Below are 17593 nucleotides of genomic sequence, written 5' to 3'. Positions count from 1 at the left end.
TCATTTAATTTCTTATTTCTAGTGTCTATTATTTAATGATATTTTTTAGTTTGTTATTTTAGTACATAAAGTTAAACTAAATGAAAATGCGAAATGTTACCTAGGCAACTGGCTTTCATTTTTTTTTTTTACTTTTCATTATTGTTTATTTAAAACAGATGTAAAAACATTGCGTCTATCTAAAACAAATAACAGCATGCAAGTTTGAAATGACATGAGGGCGAGCATGTTTATGGATAATTTATTCCTTTAAAATGAGTGTGTTGTGTTGTATCATGTGACGTGTGTGTGTGTGTGTGTGGTTGAGCTGTGGCTCTGTGGCGTTGTTAACCTGCTGACGGGCATCACCTCGCCCTCTCTTACAGATCCATTACCTAATGATCCTTTCTGCAAACTGGGCCTACCTAAAGGACGCCAGTCACTTGCATGCGTACCAAGACATCAAAATGAAGGAGGAGCGGGAGCTGCAGGACATCCAGTCGCGCTCCAAAGAGTGCCTCAACTCCTACTCGTAAGGAGGGTTAACACTGCCAACCAACCAACCAACCGACCACTAACCAGCCCTAACTCACTAACCCGCTCCGCTAACCTGCAGTCTGTCCATCCATCCCTCCTTCATGCTCACGCTCTCCTCTCAGCACTTTGTGAATCGCAAGCGTTGCACTATTGGAAACACAGCGGGAATGCAAATCAGATTCTGTTAGTAAACAGATGAGATTTGCTTTAAAACAGAGTAAACATTTATATTATACAAGTACATGATTATTTGACCTTACATATTATGCTTTTAATGAAAAGTAACATGCACTTGCATTATAAACATGTTTTGCATCCTCTCAAAATTTGAAAACATTCCCAGTCATTTTTTTAAAATATTATTTTGAAGAGAAATAATCAAAGGATTCTTCTGAAATAATTAGTCTGGTTGTCTTTGAATGTTTGGATTTGTTGATGTGCAATATGTGCTGTTTGCTGCTTACTGTTGTTTGGAAATAGTATGTGAACAGAACATTGTTTCAGCCAGTGGCATCTGATGGAAGCTTGTTTCCGACGCGGGATAATAAAGTAACCTTTTGTCCCATAATTCTGACTTTTTTCTTGCAATTCTGAGAAAAATGTCCAAATTGTGAGATATGAACTCACAACGAAGAGAGAAAAAGTCTGAATTTTGAGAAAAAGAAAAAATTGAGATATAAACTCAAAACTGCAAGATATAGTCAAAATGACAAAAAAAAAAAAAGAAAAAGCAAGATATAATTCATTAAGAAAAACACTCTTGAGAAAAAGTCCGCATTGCAAAATAAAAACTTATAATTACAAAATGTAATTTATAATTCTGAGAAAGTTGAAATTGCGAGAGAAAAAAACCATCTGAAAAAAGTCAGAATTAAGAAAAAGTAAAAAATGCAAAATATAGTCAAAATTGCAAGATGTTAAACTCAATTTCAAGATCAAATTCATAGTTCTGAGAAAAATTTTGAAGAATTTTGAGAAAGTCTTCATTTTGAGGGGAAAAAAAATCAAAACTGTGTAATATAAAATCAGAATTGTGATATGAAAACCTGCAATTATGAGTGTATAACCTGCAATATACACTCACAATTGAAAAAACCTTCAGATATAATTCTCATTTCTGAGAAAAAAATGCAAGATATAAAGCCTGAGTTGCCAAATCTGAATTGGGAAACAAAAAATGCAGTTACCTTTTTTACTTTTTCATTATGGGATGGAGGAAAAACAGAATTGTGTGGTAAACTCAAAATTGAGTTTATATCTAATTCTGAGGAAAAAAAGTCAAGATTTGTGAGATTTTTTTCCAAAAGTCACAATTACCTTTTATTATTATATTATTACTTTATTATTATTTTTATTTTGTGGTGGAAACAGGCTTCCATAGCATCCAAATATTCTTGGAAACGATATATATTTTTTTTTAATTGTATTTTTAAATGGAATTTTGTGTAAAAATGTCTTGAGGTGGACGTGGGTTGAGCACATTGCATTGTGGGCTACTGCAGGAATGTATGCAGGTCAGAAGCTCTCGTGATGAGCAGGTTTTCACACTACCTCACATTACCCAGAATTCACCTTCACATTGCAGAATTACCTGCTATATTACGAACAAAAGTACTGTCGCAAAAATGCATGAATGAATAATGACAACATGACCAACTGAAGCCTCTGAATGCACATTAATTGAATGCTTATAGAAGGGTGTTTTAATTCTCATTAAATTGTAATACAATAATTTTTAACAAATCTTACCATGATTGTATAAATCCTTTTTTTTCATGAAAGTAATGAGATTTGGACGGTTTTAACCAATTTTGTTTGTACCAAATTCTGTAAAGTGTAACACCGCAGCTTCTCATCTTTTATTGTATTTTTTTAGTATTTTATTTTATTTTGTATTTGTATTCTAATTGCATCAGTGTGAATGTGAACTCTGAAGGAAAAAAACTTTTTTTTTTTTTTTTTTTGCTGGTCAGTGTTTTTTGGGAGAGATACAACAACAGTAACTAAATGTGCAATTGTAAATACTGACAAAATGTCTCTTTTCACACTATTATTCATTCATCGTTTGACGAGCAGGACAGAATCTGGTCATACTGGAGGTCATTTGTATTGATGTTGTAGGCAGCAGACTGTAACATCATAATATGCTTTGTTTTCTTAGAGTGCGTTTAGTCCATGTAATGTATTCATTGCTGTTAATGTAATTCACATATACTGTATGAATTCTGTATAATACTGTCTTTTTAACCTTATAGTCTGCCAATATTTTTCATTCATTTTAGGGGATTCCCTTAGTTTTTACTGCTATTTTGAAAAAACAGAACTGTTTCTATAGTACTCTTTTATAAGCCCCAAGACTTACATGATTTTTTAAAATTCCTTTCCCAAAATGTTTTCATGTATTATGCGTGTTTTTTGAACGCTTTAAACTCTGGTAATATTCACCAGTGACTTTGATCAATTCAATCCTGGGATTCACTCGGTTCTGATGGATTGTGAAAACATGAAAAACTGCCCAAAACTGATGATTTGATGCCAGAGACGCTGAACGCGTGATCAGCCCTTCAAACCAGCTATTGTCTTTTATACAAAAATAAATCTGAATAAAATACTTTGTCTCCGTGAGTGTTCTTTCAAATCAACGAACAGCTTTTGTAACTCTGTGTCATTTGCAGCGTTTGTGTAATTATAATATTCTCAGTTATGCTGTGATTGAACAGCTCTTATGAATGAAAAATAACTGCAGATATATACATTTATTCAAGTAAACCTTAAAGCCAATAAAAACATTTATTCACAAAACTCATTTGTGAATTAGAAAAAAACCCCTGAAAAATTAAATGAAACATTTTTTTAAAAATTCTACATTGTACAGCTAATATTTAAAAAACGTTTTATATATAAAACATGAAAATCATCCAGCAGTACTTGTTTTTCACCAGAAGTCGTCGTCTGGTTCCTCGTGGGACATCAGATCAACGCTGCAGAACAGACTGAAGGTTAGTAATGAAGAGTTCTGGACGTTAAACAGTAACTCTCACAAACACATTATTACCTGCGCTCATTATTCTCAGACTCAAGAACCTCCTCGTTACTTTGCTTCTCTGATGCCTCTTTATTTGAGCTCTGAAAGATCATTAACACAAAATCAAACACGACAATAATTCCAGATTATCAACTAATTATTACTGTTGTAATGAACCAATGAAAATGTCCAGTAAAGTGTCCCTATAATGGATTTTTGAAAATGAGCTTCATGTAGTGTGTAACACAGCTCTAAGTGAATGAAAACATCCTGTAAAGTTTTAAATCTGAAAGTGCACCGTGTATAAAGCTATTGTCTCTCAACAGAAAGAGTCGACTCTGAATCATTGAAACGAGTCGTTTTTAAAACGAATCCCAAGCCGTTTTATCTTGACGTCAACATCTTAAGAAATCTGTCAAGACTTTGTGCAGCTCATATCTCAGCTCAAAAGACAGAAATGGTATTATAATTTGCTAATGATAAAAATTAACATTTTAAAGACCATATGAAAAATAAAAAATATAATAATGATACTAAAGTTATATATACACAGTGTGCAATTTTAATAGATTCATAAAAAAATGTAATTTAGCACAAACAATAAACTGGATTGCAATAACAATTAGAATCGACACTGAGTTTGAAAATAACTTTTAGCATTTTTAACAAGTTTTGTCATGAATGTCATGAAAATGTCAAAATCCAAACAAATTAAATAAATTATATATATATATATATATTCAAATTAAATATATAATTAAAAAATATATAGAAATATCCTGAAAAATTGTCTTTTGTCCTCATGGTGAAATAAGACCTGGAAAATATGTAATAATAATACTAAAATAATATCTATATAAAACTCTCTCTATATTGCAAGTTTAATACTTTAATAAAAAATACCACAAATAAAATACTGTACTGCAGTAATCACAATTAGAATCAAAAACAGATTTAACACAGAAAACAGTAGAGCTACGATATTTGTTTACTATAGTAAAGAGAATTTGTGGTGAAAAATGTCTAAATGATGGATAGATGGATAGATAGATAGATAGATAGATAGATAGATAGATAGATAGATAGATAGATAGATAGATAGATAGATAGATAGATAGATAGATAGATAGATAGATAGATAGATAGATAGATAGATAGATAGATAGAACGACCTGCTCCTTCTGTTTGTCCTGCATGAGCATCATCATGTATTTGTGAAGAGGATTGGCCACATCAGCTCCTCTTGAAGCCTCCTCATCCGCTCCTCCTCCAATCGCTGCGCTCGTTAATGTCACATGACCCTCTGTATCCTCTCTCTCGGCTTCAGCTTGTTCCTCGTGTTGATCCTCCTGAAAGAAGATGAAACAGAAATCAAAGCTTCTAACAAACAGAGTCACAGACAGTCATCAGAGAGTCAGATGAATCTGTGCTGAGATTCATGAACAGATGACTCTTATGAAGCGGCTCTTTTGAATCAATCAATCAATCCTGACTCCTGATCTTGTGCTATAGGTTTGAAACAGGGTTATCATAATAAAAAAAGAAAAAAAAAAGAAAAAGAGTAATAACTTTCGAAAAAGATTAAAAAAAAAATATTTCAGATTATTTTATTTCTCAGTTTGGTTTACTTTAGATTGATGTACTACAATAACTAAAACTCTATAAAAAATAAAATAAAAAGTAATTAATGAAAATAATAAATCAAAACTAAAAAAAATTACAAAACAACAAAAATACTAAAACTAAAATGAAAAAGGAAAGTTAAAAAAATTATTAAAAAATTTAAAATACTATATGTATGCATGTATAGATATGCATGTTTGTAGGTGCGTATATATATATATATATATATATAAACTAAACCAACGAACAAACAACAACAACAAAAAAAACACTTAAAATGAACCTAAAATACAATTAAAAAAAAAAAAAGTAAAAAGATGAGAAATGTTGCCTTTGCATCTATCGGAAATAAGCTGAAATACTAAAATAACAAACTAAAACCATAAGTGTAATTACATATAAATAAGTCAAATAAACATTAACTGAAATAACCATAAACTTATATTTAATTTCTCATTTTGGTTTAGTTTAGGTTGAAGTAGTAAAACTAAATACTATATAGGTATATTAAAAAAGTAATAAACTACTCAAAAACTACTCAAAAATACACACAAAGAAAAGTCAAATGAAAATGAAAAATATATAGAAATAGAATCTAATTTAAACTCTTGTGAGAAACTACAGGAGCATGTAAATGAGTCAGACCAGCTCCTGCTGGAGTCTCTGCAGCTCTCGCTCCTCTCTCTCCTGCGCCTCCTCTCTCTCCCTCTGCCTCCTCTCCTCTCTCCTCTTCCTCTCCTCCTCCCAGCTCCTCTCCTCTTCCTCACTCTTCCTCTTTACAGCTGCGTCTGCATCTGAAACACCACACACAAACACATGAGACACGAACAGGTGAAGAGCGTCACATGATCAGTCACATGATCGTCTCACCTGTGTGTGACTCCTGGAGCTGCTCTAGGACACACTCCTGATCCACAGACAGCACTGAACACACACCACATCAACCTTATTTACTGCAGATGTTGTGATGTATAGCAGATCAAATATATTCGAGAAGAGCAAAACTACAAAAATGTCATTACTTATAAATAGATGATGCATTTCTTTTCAAATAAACCTTACTGACATCAAACTTTTGAATAGAAGTGACTTTCCAGGTCATTTTTAAACTCTAATATTTCCTGAACTCTGATTAATTCTCCATATAAGCTGAGTTGAGGTAACAGAAAGGAGTGTGTACGTGGCACAGGGTCGGAGAGATCGTGAAGCGTGATCTTCTCCGGCTGAGGCGACGACTCTTCAGAGGAACTGGAGATGACCTCCTGCAGTTTGGGTGGACTGTGAAATCAAAGCAGAATTACAACAGAAATGAGTACATTTTAATGCACGTGTCATCACTTTTCCTACTGATGCCCATGATTGTCTTGAGTATGAGTGTTTAGACAGAGAACTTTGATTCATTTGACTCATTTCTGCTCATGTTGCATCAAAGATTACTCTTCATGCATTTTTGTTGCATTAACATGATTTTTTTTGGAGTGTTGAGCATTACATCCAATCACGTTTCTGCTGATTTATGAATACAAGGTTATGTTCCACCTTTGCAGTGTAAAAAAGGCTTTTGTAGTTGTTGAATTTGTAACTAACTGCATGATTTTTACTGTACATTTCTGCCACAGTCACCACTAATAACCTACTCCTAAATATAATGTAGAAACTTACAATTTTCTGTAAAGCTGCTTTGCAACGATTCGTATTATGAAAAGCGCTATACAAATAAACTTGAATTGAGTCATAAGACAACACGAATACCTATAAAAATTGCCCTTGTGAAGGTAAAACGTGAGGCTGAAGTCAGCGGCGGGTAAATGTGAGAGCTAGTGTAACAGCATGTGACCTGCGGCTGTGGCGAGTGGTGCTCTTCATCCTGGGGCTGCTGGGAGGACTGATGGAGGAGAGGCTTTCTCCAGCAGGGATCGGTGAGATCTGCCTCTCTGGAAACACCAGCGCCGCTCTGTCACAGTCAGGACTCATCCTCAGGCACTCTGGGACAAAACACACAGAAACACTGCTTTTACAGGGTTCCTACACACTTTCCAGTTCAAAACTCCACACTTTTCCACAATCAAATTTCCACAATTAAGCGATTTTAAAAACGAACATGTTACATTCTGACTTTGTGTTGCCAAATAACTGGTGGAGTATTATATGGAGGCACTATAGCTCATTAGACCCCATTCATTTTAAATATAAAATTTACACTAAAATTTATTAGAATTTTCTAAATAATATTGTCATGGATTACACTTGCTTAGAAAATATTATTTTCAAAATAATGGCAGTATATGCTATACAGTATAAAATAATGTTTGCTACAATAACCACTTCACAAATCACGAATCATTCCTTTTAGCCAGTTCATTAACTTTATTTACTCTTATAACGTTTTTTATTCATCTTTATAGTCATTATTAGTCATTAATATAAATCATTCAGAATAATTTGTGAAATGTTATGAATGATTCATTAATACAAACTTACTAAAAATAATTATTTGTGAATTTATTTGAACAATTCATTGAAATGAAGAGACAAGAACAACTGATGAGTTATTCAGAGCAGTTTGTGAAGTGGCTTAAATTATTTCTTCAAATTAACGGACTAAAAAGAAAAATTCATAAAGGATTCATTCTGAACAATTTGTGAAGTAAATGATTCATTAAATTACTCATAATAAATTCATTTCAAATGAGATTCAGCTCAATTTTCTAAGTCAGTTTAATATCATTTAAGCTGAAATGATGCTTGAATATGCTTTAAAAAATGAAGTTAAAGTTGGAAGAGGTTTAACAAATGTGAGAGCGTCAAAACATGCTATTGTAGTTTCACTTAATTGTTTCCGTTTGCCAGAATTTCAATGCACGACTATCAGACAGATTTTACAGACCCTGCGTGAAAGCGTGAGCGTCGTGATCGGCGTCTGCTCCGCGTTTGCTCAGCGGTGTGGAGGACAGACGTCTGGCTGGAGGAGAGATGAGTCTCAGCGGGTTTCTCTCTCTCGGGGAAGGAGTTCTGGTGAATTCCTGCTCGACAGGACGTCCTGCAGAAGCGAAGCTCACCCTGGGCTGTGCTCTATAGGTCGCTCTGGGAGGCGTGAGATCTTCAGCAGACGCTCGAGCGGCTCTGTGCTTGTGGCTCCTGTAGGCCTCCTCCAGACGCTCGGCCTCCTGCTCCAGCTCTCGAATCCGGGCCAGAGCGCCGCTCACCAGCTCGGAGTCACGCTCCGGGGGCCCTAGGCCCCTGAGGGCCGGCCCTGCTTCAAATAAATCAGCGTCAGAAGCGGCTCTGGGCTTTCGGAGCAGAGCGGAGTCTATGTAAACGTCAGGAGGAAGCAGCCTGTCAGGAATCAAACTCAGAACAGAACGCTCTACCAGGGAAGGCTTGGGATTGCGGAGGATCTCATTCTCCAGAGCTGCTCCGATCACCAAACAACACGGCAAACAGAAGAGAGGAGAGAGAAAGAGTTTAGAGAGAGGAAAGCCAAAACCACCCAACACTGATGAAAGAACAGGGCTCCCACAAACATGACCTTCCTGCCTGTTTGAGATTACTGGAACATGATTCATTCAGAATGATCTGTGAAGTGGTCTGAACAATTCATTGAAGCGAACATAATAAAGAGACAAATTAACTATTCCAAATGATTTGTGAAGTCGTTTGAACTACAATTCATTACTAAAAAGAATGATTGGTTTGAATGATTTACTGTGTTAATAACGATTCACCAAAGAATCATTTAGAATAATAATGTTTATTTACCATTCAGTTTCTGGCTAAATTAAACGTTTCATTTCTGATTTGAGGCTTATCAGAATTTACTAAAACATTTAACTTAAAAAAAAAAAAAAAAGATTCACAAATGAATCATTTAGAAAGTTTTGTGAAGTGGTTTGAAATGAACCAATCAGGAAAATCTGTGAGTTGGTTTGAATGACTCGTTGAACAAAGAATGATTTGTTTACACATATTAAGTTACTAATCATAGCTAGAGAAATGTATAAAGAAATGTATCACTAAATTCCCAGGCTTTTGATGGTCGGGGGCAACCCTGGATGAAATAAATACATGTTTGCAAGTTTTTAGCTTGTAAATTCATACGAAAGGCATTCACAGAGTATGAAAAGATGCTAAATGTCTGATTCAATGAAACCACCATCAAACTAACATGTAATGTAACAGCTGATGCTGCGTTCCACTAAATATGAGGAACGACCAACTTGGAAAAGCTAAGTCAGACTTCAGTTCAGCAGAGATTTGGATGTATAGCGCCGCGTGAACATGATGGCACCCAGGAAGATTAGTGAGAAACATTCACATCAACGTCTCGCATCTTTGAACTGAACACAGCATCAGCTCACAGATTCATTCTAGAGGTTTCAGAAAATCAGACTGAACTCTACAGACTCTACGGTAGAGCTTCAGTCATGTGCACCTTGCTGTGTCTGCTGGAGCTGGAGCTTGATCTCTTCAGCGTGAGTGTTCATCCACTTCACCCGCTCCTCACACTCCATCAGCTGAGCCTTCAACAGCCCACACTGCTGCACCTGCAGACACAAACACAAAACATACCCAAGCCACATTCAACAAATACAATTAAATATATTAAATATAGATTTTTTTGTGCAGCGACACCAAAATATAGTTTTCTTTTGCAATGCTTCTGAATGTTTCACTTTTGAATAATAATAATTATTACAATTACAATGTAATATAAAATATTATAAAATGTAATACAACTTCACCAGCATCTCCCTAAAATTCTCATTATTGTAATACATCTGAATGTTTCACGTTTGAATAATTGTTATTGTTATTATTATCACCAATATTAGCAGATTTATTAATAATAATAATTAATAAGAAGAAGAATTGTTGTTATTGTTATTAATACAATATTATTATTATTAAAATGTATTTCAAATGTAATATAATTTCCCCCAAAATTTTCATTATTGCAATTCTTCTGAATGCTTTAAGTTTGAGTAAATATTATTATTATTAAATATGTAATTTGATTTCTTTTGGTTTTAAAAGGTCATATTATTAATGTTACATTTTTATTGATTTATTTTGTATAATTAAGCACACTTCCTCTAACATTTGCAGTATTGTAATGCATCTGTATCTGAATAATAATATTATTATGATTATTATTACTTTAATCAAATATTAAAACTTAAACGTAATATGATTTCCCCCCAATTTTTTAAATTGTAATTCATCTGAATCTTACACTTTTGAGTGAATATTACTACTAGCAGTAGTACTACTACTAACATAAAAATATATAAAAAATTAAAACATTTCTTTCTTTCTTGTGCTTTTGAAGGTCATATTCTTGACTGCATTTCACTTTAGAATTTATGTGTGAGTCTGACTGAATCTGTCAAGTGCTCAACACACATCATGTTTCATAACTAAGGGAATGAAGTCTCTGACGAGCATGGCAGCAGAAGCTGTAGATCCCGCCGGGACAGACCTCGTGCTGCAGCTGGGTGTGTAAGACGCTTTTCTGCGTCTCAAAGTCGTCCTCGTCCAGCTTGCGTGCCGTCTCCAGTCTCCTGAGCTCGGCCTGCAGCGCCAGCTGCTCCTTAGACGGCGCGCTGAGCTCTAAACCAGAAACACAATTACACGTGTTCTTAGTCTCCAAACCTGAACCTGGCTTGCTTTGCCTTTTTTCAGACAAACAGCAAAAATCGGACTTTTTTGTGCATCCAATTTAAGCTCATAATGCATAAAGCAAGAAAGAGGGTTGTGCAGTGAGTATCCTGCCGTGTTACAGAGGAACAGGGGGTTTGTTGAACAGGCCAAACTCTGAAGCGTTTCTCTGTCCTTCACCCCCTGCGCTCCTCTTTTTCCCAGAAAATGCACAATTGCAGCCAAAAGGGCCAAATTAACAAGCAGAGCACATCCAAACAGACCATTCTCTGTTGGTTATCCCTGTTTGACCCGTTAGATTTCAGACGGAGCTGCTCGAGCTTGATTTCAAGAACAGCATCTTTCCCAGAACTCATACCACGCTTATTTTTGTATATTTAGTCTGCAAATGTTTGTTGTTTGTTTTATTCCTCCTCAGAATAGACGGACAAACAAACTGGCTCGAAATGTGAAGTTTTTCCATTCCAATCCTGCTGAAACACTATTGATAAATGGTTGGAATAATGTTGGTTTATCAAGTCATATAAAAATAAATCTCTTTAAAATCAAACAAACTTGTTTTGATTGACAGTGTGAGAATATTAATATATATATATAAATTATTGTTATTAATATTATTATTTTGTATAAGTTTTTACATTTGTAAAAAGATTTAGAAATTTTATAAGTTGAGAAGTTAAACAACTTTTTTTTAAGCTTCCATTACTTTCCACAAGCTTATGTCAATAAAGATTTCCATTTCAAATAAATGCTGTTCTTTTGAACTTTCTATTCATCAAAAAATAAAAATTCAGAAAAGTACGAAAATTCATCTTTGAATCAGACCAATAAATGACAATTTACAATATTCTCACATAGAAAATAGCTATTTTAAATTTTAAAAACATTTCACAATTTTACTACTTTTTTTATCAAATAAATGCAGCTTTGGTCAGCAGAAGAGTTTTCTTTCATAAAAATAAATAAATAATGATAATAAAAATAAATTTAGAATTTTGAGCACTTCAGCACTTTTGAATAATATTTAAGAAGCATCAATAAGATGCTCAATATTTATTAGCCAGCACTAGTTCTGATACTTTAGCGGGGTTGTTCCTGTAATAATGCTAATGAACAGAACTGGGAAACTAAACCCAGAGATGAGGTACAGCGGGAACAGCTTCACCTCGTCTGAGTCTCTGGTTCTCCTGCCGGTTCTCCTCCAGCTGTTGTTTCAGCAGTCTGATGTGCGTCTGCAGCTCCAGCGAGTCTTTCTTCAGCGCTGGATAGTCGCTCAGGTTCTCCAGTCTCTCTCGCAGCAGCTCGTTCTGTTGGGCCAGAAGAGACGCCTGCGATCTGGACGACTCCAGCTCCATCTACATCACATATCAACACCATGAGAATGCACCTTTCAGGAGAGGGAACTCAACAGGAAAAGATCCATGCATTGCTTTACTACAGATGGATTATGGGAGCAGAAATGGAACAGTGTGTCTGTTTTACCAGCAGACGTTTAACTTCTGATAAACTTCTCTCACGCTCTTCTGCTTCTGCATCAATAATAGCAGATTCTTTCTGCAGACGAACCGTTTCTTCTGCAAACAGAAGAATAAAACATCAACGATAACTTTACAGTAAAGATCAATAAAACACTGTATACTGCAGCAATTATATTTGACTTTTCTGAACACGGACCTTTAATCCTTTTCTCATTTTCTGTCAGTTTCTCGGTTCTCTTCGCATAATCCTCCTTCAGCTCCAGCTGATATCTAAAACAGTTTATGATGATATATAGAAATATGATTCAACTGTGTTACAATACCGTTCAAACGTTTGGGGTCGGTAAGACTTAATGTTTTTATTTGATCAAAAATATTACAAATATGTTTAAAATAGCTGTTTTCTATGTGAATATCTGTTAAAATATAATTGATTTCTGTGATCAAAGCTGAATTTTATAATGGGTAATGAATTTTCACCATCATTACCCTCTTTACTGTCATTTTTAATCAATTTAATGCATCCTTAATAAATAAATGTATTAATTTCTTTAAAAATAAATCTTACTGGCTCCAAACTTTTGAACAGTAGCATATTTTATCTAAAATGTAAGTTCATCTTTCATCATGGATTGCAACCTGAGTCACGAGAGCGCCATCTGCAGGACTCATGAATAACAATCATTAAAAAATGAGTTAATTACTTACTTCGCTAACTCGCTCTTCAGTTTCTGGTCAAAGGTGTCTTCCGTGGTCTTCACAGACAGCTCTCTCCTCCTCAGAAGATCATCCATGGTCTTTACCTTCTCCTCATGCAGCTTACAGGTTCTTCATCGTTACGGAAAAGTTCAATGTTAAGTAATATTATAACATTCAACATCATATAAGAGGTTCCATGATATTATAAACAAGAAATTCAAGTCAACAAGTCAACAGTGAAAGGGCTCTTGTCTCAGGAATTTCATTTTCCTTGATCTGTTCAGACCAAAGTTCATCGATCAATAAAACAACAACCTTCAGAAGTAAAGGCTTCCTCCACATCAGGATTGACAGCAGTGCTATTTTAGTCATATTCATATACTTTTATAGCATTTTATAATATTTTGAATGACCAATTTTTAAAATAAATTTTTTAAGTTTTAGTAAATTTGTTATATGATTTTGTCATGTTTGTTTTAATTTTTTAATTTATTAATATTTTGTTGTTTTTATTTTGAGTTTTATATTTTTAGGTGTCATTTTACGTTTTTAAATTTTTTTTATAAAAATTTTTCAGTTAGTACAATTATTTCAATTAGTTGCCAAGACAACATTTCAAATGTTCATTTAGTTCAAGTTTTTCATCTAAAATGTATATCTTACTTTATATCAGCTTTTTTTCCAATAACCAAAAGCATTTTTAATAGCTCTAGTTAACAACAACACTGCTTCACATTGAAAGAAACACATCAGCGTTGAAACCAATATTATTTTAGTATTATTTATATACTATTTCAGTATTTGTCCATATGTACAGCTGTTTTTATTTTATATTTTCACTTTTTATTTTAAGTTAAGTTAGTTAGTGTCTGTCATTTTATGTTTTTGTCAAGTCGGTTTCATTTTATTTATTTTTATGTATTACTTTTTTTTTTTTTATTACATTTTTTATTTTTATATTTTCAGTTTTAATTTTAATAACATTTTTCATTTTAGTCACTCCGTTATACGTTCATCATATATTTATTTTTATTAGTTTTTATATATTTTTTTACTTCAGTTTTAGTTTAATAACATTAGTACTTCATCTTAAACTTATTTCAGTTAGCTACCAAGGCTAGTTAAAGTTTTTGTATTTAATTGATTTCATTCTTTAGTTGTACTTTCGTAATGTTAGTATGTCAAAGAAGCACATTGTTTTTTGGTTCAAATAACCAGCTGTACTCACTTGTCAAAGGCCTCCATCCTCTGTTTAAGATCCATCTCTCGGCTCCGCACAGATTCGATTTCTTTCAGCAGGGCTTGTCTTTGAGTATAAATCTCCTTTTCCTCTATCTGGATCAAATGAAACATTAAAGATTCAAGAATGGTTTTGTGTTTTGCATGTATTTGCTGGCAGCAGTGAGACTCAGTACCTCCTGTTGTTTCTGTAACCTCTCGATGGCGTTTTTCTCTCGGCTCATCAGAGCCTCAGACTTCAGCTCAAACGTTCTCTCCATGTCTCTCCGCAGCTCCAGGATTTCTCTCCGCGAGGCCTCCTTCTCGTCTCTCTTCACCTTCGCGATCTCCACCTCCATGAAGTGCTGCAGCTGCGTGAAGACGGTGCAAACGCTCTGTTGAGATCTTGAGCGCTATTACAATGTAAACTCCTGGAAATCTGCTGGAAACGAACACTGACGGACCTTAGCTTTGAGCTCCACCTGCGCTTGCTCCTGTATCTCCTTCCTGTACTCCGCAAGCTTGGCCTCGACTGACGCCCAGCGATCACCTCTGTGCCGAAGCACTTCATACTCCTCGTCAATCAGCTGCAGCTTCTCAACTTAAACACAGTCAAACATGAAGTGAACATTTTGTTAGACTCTTTCATAATGCTTAATATGACTGAAAGGAATTTAAAATGAACAGGTGAAATCAAATCCAGACGTTTTTGCATCTAGGGGTAGATTTTGGCAGAATCTGTGAAATTCTGTGCCAATGGAGTTAAATATGGCAAGATTTTTGATAATTTATTGGTGCTCACAGTGGCACATACATAACACAAACACATACACTACCAGTCAAAAGTTTTTTTTTATGGTTTTTGAAAGAAGTCTTTTCTGCTCACCAAGGCTGCATTTACTGAGACTTTGACAACGGCTGATTTCTCTGTACTTTAAAATGGGGACTATTTATTTACTTTTATAAACAATTATGAGCACTGTGGGCACTTTTCTGAAGGCCGAAATGCTTAATAAATGAACATGTGGTGAATATTGTGAATGGTGGAAATTCTACAGAATCCGCAGATCATCCTGTGGAGTTTTTGATGGAGTCTGGATGTCAGTAAAGGCTAACCGAGTGATTCTTTATGCGCTGATATGGAGGTGGACTGAGTGGAAGCGTCGCAGCAGTCTCTGTAAACGTGATGTTCAGTGAGCTCTGTGAAGAGACTCATCAGGAAACCTGCAGGGATACAACTACATTCATCATGATGTTCATCACAGAGAGCAACAGAGCCAGTATCACCGTGTACTGAAGCAGCTAAATACCATCCGTTTGTATTTCATGCCAACTTTAAATATCTACAATCTGCACAGGGATTTACTAACACAAATCTAATAAAAGAAAACCTTTCATTTGTTATTTATTTAGCAATTTATGTATGCATAATTTAATGCCATATCAGCAGCAATGGCTGTATTCAGGGCAAAATTAACAGTATTATGATTACAATATTAATAGATTGTTTACAAAAATTTAACCATTTTATCTAAAAACAAATCTACATGGAAAAATATAATTTATATAGAATTTTTAAATTTAATGTATGATTTAATTATTCCAGGAGAAACCTTTATTAAATAAATAAATAAATAAAATATATTTTCTGGATAGAAATTTAATTAGTTATAAACCCAATCAAGTACACTGTAAAAATTATTTATTGAAGTTGTACAGAGTGCAGGGCTATGTTTTACAAGAAAATACTATGTCATACCATGTGTTTCTTGGCATTTATTCATAATTATTTCAGAAATTTAACAATTAAACAATTTTTTTTACATCATACCTGTCTGTCCCTTCTGAATATTCGATACCTGCCCGAATGTGAAAGAACGACAAATAGGAAACTTTATTAAAGCAAAACAACAACTAATTCAATGGCCTTTATAAACACAGAAGCATGTCCTCTCACTGAATAAATAGAAGTTTTATTACCAGAGATTTGTATAACGGTGTGTGAGGACTGATCTTCATGAGCTGCAGAAGCTCTCTGGCTGATAACACCTAGACAAGTCCAACAAAAACAAGATCTGGTCTTGGTTTAAATTAGTCAAATCATGCTTGTTAACGTGGTTTTCCATGAAGTTCATCCATACCGATGTTCAGAACATATTAAAATAATGGTTCTTCCATTTTCCTAACAGCCTCTTGTGACAAAATCATAAAACAGATTTGCAAAACAATGCTGATCTTTACAATCGTAAGTATGAAGTGATGTGGAGTCACCTGGTCTTTGCTCATTCCGCATTCGGGGAGGAAGACAGACAGCGTGTAGTCGCACCCGGCGCTCCGCAGGTGATGGATGATGACGCTGTTGCATGCGGTGACTAACACAGAGTGAGCATCTCCTCTCCGCACCGCCGGCGGCTGCAGCTCCTGGATCAGCTGATTCCTCAGCTGCGTCTGCAGAACACACCACAAAACACTGCTAGAGAAGAACAGTCTCGACTGCAGGAGGATAGTATTCATACTGACGGTTTCCTGCAGGAGGATAGTATTAATACTGACGGTTTACTGCAGGAGGATAGTATTAATACTGAAGGTTATATAAACTTGTGCAGTTTGAATATATAAGATTTAAGGTGTTTTCAACCCTGTTCCAGGAGAATCCCAACAGTCTCACAGATCTGACACACTCAGTTATCACAGATCTGACACACTCAGTTATCACAGATATCACACTCAGTTATCACAGATATCACACTCAGTTATCACAGATATCACACTCAGTTATCACAGATCTGACACACTCAGTTATCACAGATATCACACTCAGTTATCACAGATATCACACTCAGATCTTTGAGCAGCGAGCTGATGGCTTGATTAAGATTGGATTAAAGCAGGCAGTTATTAGGATGTTGCTATGTTATGCTGGATGCTATGATACACAGAACAACAGACTGACAACAGAACAATAATCAGACAGAAAGAATGACAGACAGATAAACAAACAGATAAATAACAACTACATTTTTTAAAGTTTATGAATATAATAATGATAATGATGATGATGATAGGAGACTCGGACCTTCAGTGCGTCCAGAAGCCCGCGGCTCTTGAAGGTCTGATAGAGCTTCTGTCGCATCTCATCCGGAGACAGACTCTCCTCTTTACTCGCAGACATGATCCTTCACCGATAAACACGATCTTTCGTGATAATCGATCGATATTCACACAATTAATCGATCAGAGATCCAGCACGAGCCGTTCCTTGGCAACGCGGCGCGCTGCATCGCTTTAAAATCCTAACTGACAACAGACTGTGTATCCGGATTCGGCGTCATGACGTAAGGGTCGCTCAGCGCTCTCATTGGCTGTTTTGTGTCAG

At 35.0% G+C, this 17593-nt stretch overlaps 2 protein-coding genes across 3 annotated transcripts in view; one reads left to right on the top strand and one right to left on the bottom strand.

Annotated features, from left to right (window-relative positions):
* Positions 1-3118, top strand: part of LOC306876173 (neuronal membrane glycoprotein M6-b) — a 43274-nt gene extending 40156 nt beyond the window's left edge. Inside the window, exon 7 of the mRNA XM_079427160.1 lies at positions 366-3118. Within this exon, the coding sequence (XP_079283286.1) occupies positions 366-515 (150 nt within the window). The 3' untranslated portion in view covers positions 516-3118. The remainder of the gene's footprint in view (positions 1-365) is intronic.
* Positions 3119-3257: 139 nt separating this feature from the next.
* ofd1 (OFD1 centriole and centriolar satellite protein) lies at positions 3258-17559 on the bottom strand. 2 transcript variants are annotated; one of them, XM_079427154.1, is made up of 22 exons: positions 17294-17559; positions 16489-16665; positions 16198-16266; positions 16049-16076; positions 15334-15441; positions 14682-14818; positions 14415-14588; positions 14228-14334; positions 13009-13128; positions 12497-12570; positions 12305-12396; positions 11988-12177; positions 10644-10774; positions 9597-9708; positions 8052-8417; positions 7002-7149; positions 6345-6442; positions 6035-6088; positions 5810-5958; positions 4714-4890; positions 3572-3642; positions 3258-3497 (listed from the first exon to the last, which is right to left on the bottom strand). In XM_079427154.1, the coding sequence occupies exons 1-22, from the start codon at positions 17387-17389 to the stop codon at positions 3452-3454; spliced, it is 2724 nt and encodes a 907-aa protein (XP_079283280.1). In that variant the 5' UTR covers positions 17390-17559; the 3' UTR covers positions 3258-3451. The 2 variants fall into 2 exon arrangements, with proteins under 2 accessions (XP_079283280.1, XP_079283279.1); XM_079427153.1 differs by having other exon boundaries at positions 8052-8576; positions 17294-17558.
* Between the last annotated feature and the right edge of the window lie 34 nt (positions 17560-17593).

Source organism: Barbus barbus, assembly GCF_936440315.1.
Source record: "Barbus barbus genome assembly, chromosome: 10".
Classification (NCBI taxonomy): domain Eukaryota; kingdom Metazoa; phylum Chordata; class Actinopteri; order Cypriniformes; family Cyprinidae; genus Barbus; species Barbus barbus.
This window is presented reverse-complemented; position numbering and strand designations above follow the sequence as displayed.

Bases quoted from the DNA above. Each gene is read 5' to 3' on its own strand.
- ofd1 (XM_079427153.1), bottom strand. From the start codon at position 17,389: ATGTCTGCGAGTAAAGAGGAGAGTCTGTCTCCGGATGAGATGCGACAG. The intron at 16,666-17,293 runs GTCCGAGTCTCC...TGTGTTCTGCAG, and splicing joins GGCTTCTGGACGCACTGAAG to ACGCAGCTGAGGAATCAGCT. The intron at 12,397-12,496 runs GTCCGTGTTCAG...TTCTGTTTGCAG, and splicing joins AAATGAGAAAAGGATTAAAG to AAGAAACGGTTCGTCTGCAG.